We start from the raw sequence: 9,082 nt of genomic DNA, 5'->3' as shown, positions 1-9,082 counted from the left end.
CTCTGGGATGCTGGGAGGAGGATGTATCTCTAGTGCTCAGAGACCATGCTCTGGGATGCTGGGAGGAGGATGTATCTCTAGGCCAAAGATCCCTTACAGTGGTCAGGTTGTGCAAAGTTGAGGAAGAGAGAGAGCATATGTCTTTTGGAGGACTATGATTCAGTATGGCTGAGACTATCAAGGCAAGTCCTGGTAGGAGAAAAGGCTGAAAGGGGTATTCAGGTATCCACACATGTGGGCACACACACACACATACATACACACATATGCACATGCACATATACATACGTGCACACATTCAGGCAAATGCACATGCACAACAAATCCACACACATGCACACACTCAGTATCTTTGGACAGTATCAATTAAAGCTTTTACTTTGGAATTTTCTTTTCGCTTGCCATTCTGTCTAAGTACCCCGCCCCTCGGAGAACTCTCTCTCTCTCTTCCTCCTCCTCCTTTCTTCTTTGAGAAAGCCTGGCTGTCCTGGAACATCTGTAGGCCAGGATGGCCTCAAACTCAGATATCCACTGCCTCCCCAGTGAGGAGATTAGAGACATATACTGCCATACCCAGCTGGAGAACTCTTTCAGTTTAGTTCTGGGCAGCTCTGGGTGTCAAGAAACCTTTGGTTTTTCTGGCTAAACAGTACCTTGACAATCAGACCCTTGGAGTCCACCATCCAGATCTTCTTTATGGCCTCTGTCTTGGGTATCCCTTCCTTTTCCAGGGCCATGACAAGGAGGTGGGCAATGCCCAATGCTGCCTGGGGGTGGGTGGGTAGAATAAGGACAAGGTTTAGACTCAGAGCACACTGTTGTTCAGCACATGCCAGGGGTTTCATCCAAATGAGCCTTTCTTTTTTTCCTTAGCCCCACAACTCCTAGATGGCCCAGTTAAATTCTTCCTTTGAGAGACTCAAACATTGAGACTCAAAATGCTGCAGTGATTGGCATACACTTGTGTTGCTTCCTCTTGTCAGAATCTCAGCCTGCCTCTCCCTGGGAAGACTACCCCACCCATTCTTATTCTTCTTGGCACAACCGCCATAGAGTCCTTCCAATGGCACTTACCTCACCCGCACCCTGGAAAACAAACACATGATTGGACAGCCTGTTCTTGGTGATTCTCAGAGCAGCCAGGATCCCTGCCACAGCGACAGAGGCTGTGCCTGCAACAGAGTGAATGGTATCAATCCATGGCCTCTAGCCTTCATTTCCCCAAAAAAGCTCTTGGCAGGGCTCCCAACATCCAGGACCTGTCGGAGAAAAAGCAACTTTTCTTTTCTTCTTTCTTTTCTTTGTTTTTTTTTTTGGGGGGGGGTGGAGTGGGGCACAGGGTTTCCCTATGTAGCCTTGGTTGTCCTGGGACTCACTCTGTAGACTAGACTAGACTGGCTTTGAACTCACAAAGATCCACCTGCCTCTGCCTCCCAGAGTGCTGGGATTAAAGATATGAGCCACCACCACCTGGCTAAAGCAACTTTTCTTAACTCTTAAAGAAGTCATATCTGCAGGCACATGGGGTTCAGGGCAACTCAATTCCATCTCTTACCCTCTACTGTAAATAACTGTTTAAGAAATAGTCCCCCTGGAATTGTTACTTGTCTGTGGGACAGACAACCAGCTATTCAGGAGCTTCTACTGTGATTATTAACACAGGAAGTAACAGGATAGATGCAATGAACAGATGCCAAAAACGGCATGTGATCCCCATATGTGGGAGTGTACATGAAATTCTGAGTGAATGTGTGTAGCTTTGACATGGGCCATGTCAAGGATCTCCGATCATTAGGTCCATGGGAAATGACAAAGCTTTCCCCTGGTCTGTGAGCAAATGTTGACAGTGTACAGAAAACATCTACTTCAGCTTCCTCCTCCCTGAGATGCTTAGCCACAGTGATCTCCTACAGAGACTAGCTAACCGCTTCTTCTGTGTTGTACATAGTAAGCAGGCAGTCTTGTTCACTGTGTAGTCCTGGTGACTTCTATCATAGCGAGTACAGTGCACCAGATCCCAGCTTCTCTGTATGAGTGTCATCTGTCATTTCTTCATCCCTGTTGGTGTGCCAGGCAGGTTTCCATGACTAAGTCACACAGGACATGGCACCCATAGAACCCATTTAAGGGATAAAGACATTTGAAATTAAGACAAGATGGAACCAAGAGACACCAGTCGTCTGTAGGTCATGAGCTGCCCATCTTGCCCACCACATCATAAGACTCCATGGTAATGATACACAACATATGATCTGATTTAGCAATCAAAACTTTGTGCCCTTTCTCTTACAGGCAGAACACACAGGCTCCTCACAATTCTACCAGATAATTCACTTATGGAATTATGCTTCCTGTGGCTTCAAACCTGTGCCCTGCCTGATTAGAGGCCTTATCTCCCAGGAAAGAAAATACATCCATTAGGAATCACAGCAAGCCTATTCAACTAGGGTTTGAGATCACCACGTGGACACTGAGGTCTCTCAGTGAGTTAAGAAGACTCTCACTGCTCTGACTGTGGGGATTGATCCTAGTAACCAAGAAGAAGGTAGCCATCAGAAAGGAACACAGCTGTCGCTGAGATACCATCTGGGGGTACCTTGAACTTTCCATGCTTGTTCGTAAATATCAATGAACATGACAACTAAAGATAGGCAGAGCTATTGAAGATGCAGGGCCTTCAGAAGTGCAGTGTTATGCCACCTTACTGCATGAAGAATGCTGGCCAGATAAAGTTCTGTCTGAGGACAAGAAAACAGAGAACGGTAGAGGAAGAAATTTATGAGCACCACTGGTGACGTTATGACTGGCCAGAGAAACCAGCAAGCAGGCATGCTTCACTCTTTCTTGGTTATATGACAACAGAAAATGGAAGGGGTTGGCTGATTCTTTCTCCCTTCTTTTCACCCTGATCATTTGATAAAGTATTGGAAGGTAATTCTATACTTTAATTATGGGATAACAGGGTTTTCAACTATTAATTCTTCCTAGCGATGCTTAATGGGACTCTCCTGCAGTAACTAATAAGTACCAAGACTTGCCTCCTCCCATTTGGGAGAGTGAGCGGGACAGTTTCCGTTTGTTGGGGTTGATTTTGTCATCCGGGAGTACAAAGGTATGGACTTGTATGCTTGTATGTATGTATGCTTGTAAATGAGAGAGAGGGCGGCTGCACCAATTAACACAGTACTTTCCAGAACCACCAACTGGCTCTATGCAGGGATCTCAGGAGAATATTTTCAACGATGAAAAATGACCACCACTGGGGCCGGGAGGCTGCTCTCCCACAGGTATTGAGTTCAATTCCCAGCAACCACATGGTGGCTCCCAACCATCTGTATTGGGATCTGATTCGCTCTTCCGGTGTGCATGAAGACAGAGTGCTCATATACATTAAATACATGAATACTTAAATTAAAAAAAGATCACCATGGGGCTGCGGAGATGGCTCAGTGTGTAAGGTGCTTTCTGTTCACGCATGAGGACCTGGGTTTGCGTCCTTAGCACCCATGTGTAAGCAGGACATGGTAGTATGTGTCTGTAACCACAGAATGGATTCAGGAGGAACCCAGAGGCTCGCGGTGAGCTACTCTAGCTGAAATGGTGAATACCATGTTAAACATGACATTGTGTCTCAAAGAATAAAGGTGGAAAAATGAAAGAAGAATGAACTCAGTGTCAACCTCTGGCCCACACACTGTCATGCATGGGAGCACACATCTGCACAGAAATCGTGCAAAATTTTTTTTATTAAAAGTTTTGTGAAGATTGCATAGGGACACAGGAAATGCTGTGAGTAAGTAACTAACACACCCATCTCTAAAGCTGTCTGGATTTTGTGTGTGCTTATTCAAATGCTGACACACACTGGTGGGGATGGCGTCTCCCACGGAAGCATCAGTTCTGTGTCATCTGCAATCAGTTTTCGGCTCTGTAGAACACTATCTGCTTTCAGGGAGGCTGTTCGCAAATCATTCGCCAGTAGATGGCGCCAAAGATATTTCATGGTTGATGTTTCCTGGGATAGACAGTCTTCGGTTTGGTTTTCAGTTTTTGCTTATCAGATATCTTTTGAGGTTAGAACCTGAGAGTTGAATAACTAAACTTATTGGCAGAACATCGTGCGGGAGGAGGTTGGCGATTCTGACATCCTATACTTATACAGAGGAGGATACCAACCCGGAAGAGGTTAAGTTCGTGGTCTAGAAGAAAAGATGGACCATAGTCTTTCCTGGGGAGCTGGAGGCAGCAGCAAAGGAAGAATGGTTTTGTGGGAGAGGACCGTGGTGGTGGGGTGGGGTGGGTAAAGTGGAGGCTGATGGGTGAGAACTTTGCCAGGAGACATCAGTGTTCAGCAAAGACTCTGAGTGGTGTCAGTTGGGGTCAGTTGCTGCACCGGAGAGTGGTGTGCTGCGATAAAGCATAGATAGCTGCTATTTATTTATTATACCTTTGCTGTTTCTGTGTGCTGTGGTGTATGTTGTGGGTGTTTGTGTATTATGTGTGGTACGTGTTGTACATGCATGTGAGACAGTGGAGGGTGTTATGTGTCTTCCTCTATTGATCTCTACCTTACTGCTCCCGACAGGAAGCATTCCAGTTCACTGTTTTAGTTAGACTAAGTTTCCCAGGACCTATCTGTCTCTGCCTCTCCCCAAGTGTTGGGGTTAAAGTCAAGAGCAGTCACACCTGGCTTTTTATATGGGTCCTGGGGATTCCAACTCAGGTCTTCAAGTCTGCGCAGCAAATGAGCCTCTTCCTAAGCCCTTCCTAAGTCTTACGGTGAACTTGGCTGTGTGCTACTTTCTTACCAGCCTCACTTGTTTAACCTTTTTTTCTTTGTTTGTTTGTTTTTTTCGAGACAGGGTTTCTCTGTGTAGTCCTGGCTGTCCTGGAACTCACTCTGTAGACCAGGCTGACCTCGAACTCAGAAATCTGCCTGCCTCTGCTTCCCAAGTGCTGGGATTAAAGGCGTGCGCCACTAAGCCTGGCTTGTTTAATCTTTATTAAGAACTCCACAGAGTAGGCATTTTGATGTTCCCTCTATTGAGATTTTCAGTTTTTTACTCCCTGTTAGGAAAGTGAGGCTCAAAGGAAATAGAAGCAGTCATGAGAAGCTGAATTGAGTGACTATGCTGGGACTCCACTTGAATGTATAAAGAAGAATGCAACAGTTCCCCAGAAGCTGTGAGCCTTCTCAGCAGGTCTCCAGACCCTCTGCCTCATTCCACAGCCTTTGCCACCCCTTCAGAGGCGGTGGAGGTCCTAGGCAAAGCCACCTCCTGCACTGCATCTCATTCTCAGGAACCCATGAGATTTGTTCTCCAGTTCTCTCCTCTGTTCTTCGTTCTCAGTGCCTCCCTCTCTGCTGGATTCATCCCCATCAGTGTGTAAACACACTGTAAAACTGCTATTTCTTAAAAAGAGAGCCTTGTAGTCCCAACCCAGGTCCGTACTGCCTTTTATAGTCAAGCTCTTCCAAGGGCTGAATGCGACCATGGCCTCCATTTATTTTCTTCTCTGTCTCTGTGGAATCCAGCGGACAGAAGTGAACGGCTCACCTCTTCTCGGCATCACCGGGCAGCTCCACCTTGTCAACTTCACTGGTTATTGTTCTCAGTTTCCTGTGCCTTAACCTTTTAGCAGTATTTGGCACTGCTGCCCATCACTCCTTGGGAGAACTCTTTCTGAATTTTGCTCCAGGGGTATACATCTACAGGCCGTCTCTTCAGCTGCTTCTTCATGGTCACCTTTCTGGGTCTTGCTCTTAAGGCCTCACTCGGGGGTAGGGGTGCAAACTCTCTTAATTCCAGATCAGAACCCAAGAAAGAAAGCTCCCAGGGATTAGTTCTTAGGTCCCAAATTATAAAACAGGAGCTTGACAAGTCAAGTCAATTCTCCACCATTAACTCCCGTTGTCAGGTGGGGCGGGGTGGGTCAGTTCTTGGACTCTGTGCCTGGAATTTTAAAATTAGAGAGGAGGAAAATTGCTTAGATTTTTGGAGGTAACCACCCCAAGAAGTCTGAGAGTCTAGGGCTGTGGGAGAGCCTGGCTTGTGCCCACAAGTGATGCGAACTGGTTGTTCCCATTCGTGATGAAAGATAAACAAACTGTCTTATTCAGTGGGAATGTTCCATAACTACACTTCCTGCAAACAGAGGACTTGAGGCCGTACGTTTAGGAAATGGCACAAAAGGACAGGCTGAAAATATTCCTTTTAACAATCACATCTGACCAAGTTGATCTGCTAAACAGCTTTCAGGAGGAATTGGTGACAGCGACAATAGCTGGTAGCTAGAGGGACAGGAAGAGGTGGGCTGGATCAAGGTCTGGCTGAGGTGCCTGTGGAGCTCTGGGTCTCCGAGGACTAAGTGGCTTCTATGAAGCCAAGCAGGCCTTTCTCATGTTCCACGGCATCCCTTTCCCACAGCAGCCGCCCACTGCCTCCGTGGATTCATTTGCACGCATTGGGGGCTGAAGGGAGGCCATCAAAGGCACTGAATGCAGAAAGGGCCACAATATAGGCTTGTTCTCTAGGAGCTGCCAGCATCACTTCAGAAGAGTCAGACCCCTCTGTCCTGGCACCCTGCAAGGTTTTTGAGACCATTTCAGCAGTGCCCTGTGTCATAAGGGAACTTTTCTAGATTCCCAGCGTGCTCTAGAGCACAGCATATGAAACGATGAATTGTAACCCCACGTGGAGTCATGTCATTGAAGTGGAGGTTGAGAAAAACATAGCAACCATCAAAAGCTTCTGAGTGTGCAATAATCAAAAAGTAATCCAAGCCAGCAGAGACACTGCAGTTTGGGGCAGATAGCAGTCTCAAGCTGAGCCCGGGCAGCTCAGGCAGCCTGGGTTGGTGTTGCATGTTAGAATGGCACATACAGTGCAAAGTTAGCATGTTGTATGTTCAGAACCAAGGCTTCAGGGAAACCCCAAAATGCAAGACAGGCCGGCAATGCCAGATCACCTCAGAAAAGTGTGGGAAAACATGGCGCCCATGTCTCCCTCCTCATCAGACTTCAGTAGCATTTCGATCACACACTCCCCTCATTTTTGCCAATGCTCTATCTTGGGTTTCAATTCCCCTCCCTCCTCTCCATCCTTGTGCACTCAAAATATTAGCATTGGGACCATGAACTAGAACTTCAGAGTGGCTGTTCCTGTACATCTCACTCCACCCCACCCCACCCCACCACACCCCCAGTTAGTGCAACATGGGTAATTCTGAAGATAGTAGTGAACTGGCATAGATTTCAACTCACAGCAGTAAGTGCTGGCTTGAGAGGAGCATACAGGCTGCTCTGATACTTGCTGATCATTAATCATGGCTGCTAAATCGTTTCAGAGGAGGGGTAAAGATGCTCTGAGAACATATACCACTTGGCTACAATCACAGAGCAGAAAAGTGACGATTCAGAGACAGACCCATCTCTATCTCATGTCTGTTAAATATTCTGGCTCATTCACTGACACTTGAAAGTACGGAAGAGTACCAGGCATATGTAGTTCTGTGATTCCAAGCAGCAGAAAGGCAGTGAAGGCAGAAAGATCACCTCAAGTTCAAGGTTAGCCTGAGCTACACAGTGACACCCTATCTGGAGAACAAACAAACAAAAAAACTGACCAAACAAAAATTGTGAAGGGGTGACATAGGATACAAGTATCCTCTCAGGTGACCAGTCCTTGAAGATTTAGAAGGACTTAGAGGGTGAGGCTGGTCATGTGCAGTGTGTTCTGGAGTTGATGAGTTAGTTTCACTATGTGGTTAGTTTGCAGTAGAGGACAGGGCTCAAGGTCACTCGGTCAGCAGTATTCTGTACCTGGCTTCTTTCGTGCAAGCTATCCTTCCCAAGGTCAAAATTAATCTGTCTGCAGCATGACCACTTCACTGCCCTTCCCCATTTCCCGTCTCTCTCTTCTCCCCTAAGAGCAGGGATGTTCCCAGCTGAAACAACAAAAGTCACCTGAGCCTTTGCCTATTCCAAAATTCCTGAAGAGGTTGCCAGCGATGAGTCAGAGCATTGGTAGCCCTGTTCACCAAGAACCAGCCAGCCTAGCCTGGGCTGGGGATTCCTGTGAGCCTGAGTTGGGGTGAGGACAGAGGAGGCCAACAGAAGGAAGTCTTTTTGTGCTGTGGCTCCAGACTTCAACCCCATGGGCCCCATGGGGTCTGTGATTCAGACAATGCAAATGAGGTGCTTGACACTCATGCACAGTAGAGCCCATTAGAAGCTCAGCCCCGGGGGCGGAGGGTGGGGGGGGCTCCTGAGAACCATTGTTCCATCCTTTCCTGTTCCACTGATGTAAGAGGCAGGGTTCATGCTGAAAGCAGGCAGAATGGGTGATAGCTTTATTTCCATGGGGCCCACTTTGTTCCAGTCCTTTCAGTATGTGGGTCACAGGCAAGTTCTGAGATTATTCCCATGTTTTGCTGGGATGGACAATACCTGTCTAAGCTTGTGGTTGTGTGGACAGAGGCAGAGAAGGATACTGAGACCCAGTATAGACTTCAAATCCTCAACGAACCTCACTAGAAGCTCAGTCCAGGACAGGGATAGAGTGAATAGACACCTTTCATCACTTGGGAGGGAAGCTGTGATAGGACAGGACCAAGTTAGGGAATTTCTGCAGCTGAGGCTCTGTCTGCATCAGTGAAGGCAGTGCATCTTCCCTTGAAGGAAGATGTGGGTGGATCTCCATGCCAACCTCCTCACATTTTGATTAGTTATAAGGGTGCATCTACATACTGGGTTGCGATGATCTGATGGAGATCCTGTCATGTCTTGTTCTGTCTACCAGCTCTTCTCAGGAGTTCTAAATTCATGACTTCAGTCTTAATTTCTAAGAAAAAAAATCAGGAAATTTCTATCTCATTTGTGTGTGTGTGTGTGTACCAGAATAATGAATTTAAACAAATGAATTGATTTAATTAAAAATTTGTTCATTCATATGCAATTATGTATGAGCAGATATGTGATGAATTTGCATGATGGTCAGAAAAGAGAGGCTGCAAAGCAGGGGCCAGCATGGACTTTCTCCAGGGATAGGTGGGATGATGAGTGTGTCATTTGTACGTGCAG

General features: G+C 46.7%; 1 protein-coding gene across 2 annotated transcripts in view; it reads right to left on the bottom strand.

Moving 5' to 3' along the window:
* Window positions 1–9,082, bottom strand: part of Me3 (malic enzyme 3) — a 180,442-nt gene that overhangs the window by 5,284 nt on the left and 166,076 nt on the right. For both annotated transcript variants that reach the window (XM_021166866.2, XM_029479566.1), the window contains exons 9-10: window positions 1,075–1,172; window positions 654–767 (exon numbers count right to left, since the gene is read on the bottom strand). In XM_021166866.2, coding sequence (XP_021022525.1) covers window positions 654–767; window positions 1,075–1,172 — 212 coding nt within the window. The remainder of the gene's footprint in view (window positions 1–653; window positions 768–1,074; window positions 1,173–9,082) is intronic.

The sequence above is a fragment of the Mus caroli genome, chromosome 7 (assembly GCF_900094665.2).
Source record: "Mus caroli chromosome 7, CAROLI_EIJ_v1.1, whole genome shotgun sequence".
In the NCBI taxonomy this organism is placed as follows: Eukaryota; Metazoa; Chordata; class Mammalia; order Rodentia; family Muridae; genus Mus; species Mus caroli.
Note: the sequence above shows the minus strand (reverse complement) of the source record. Positions and strands in the feature narration are given on the sequence as shown.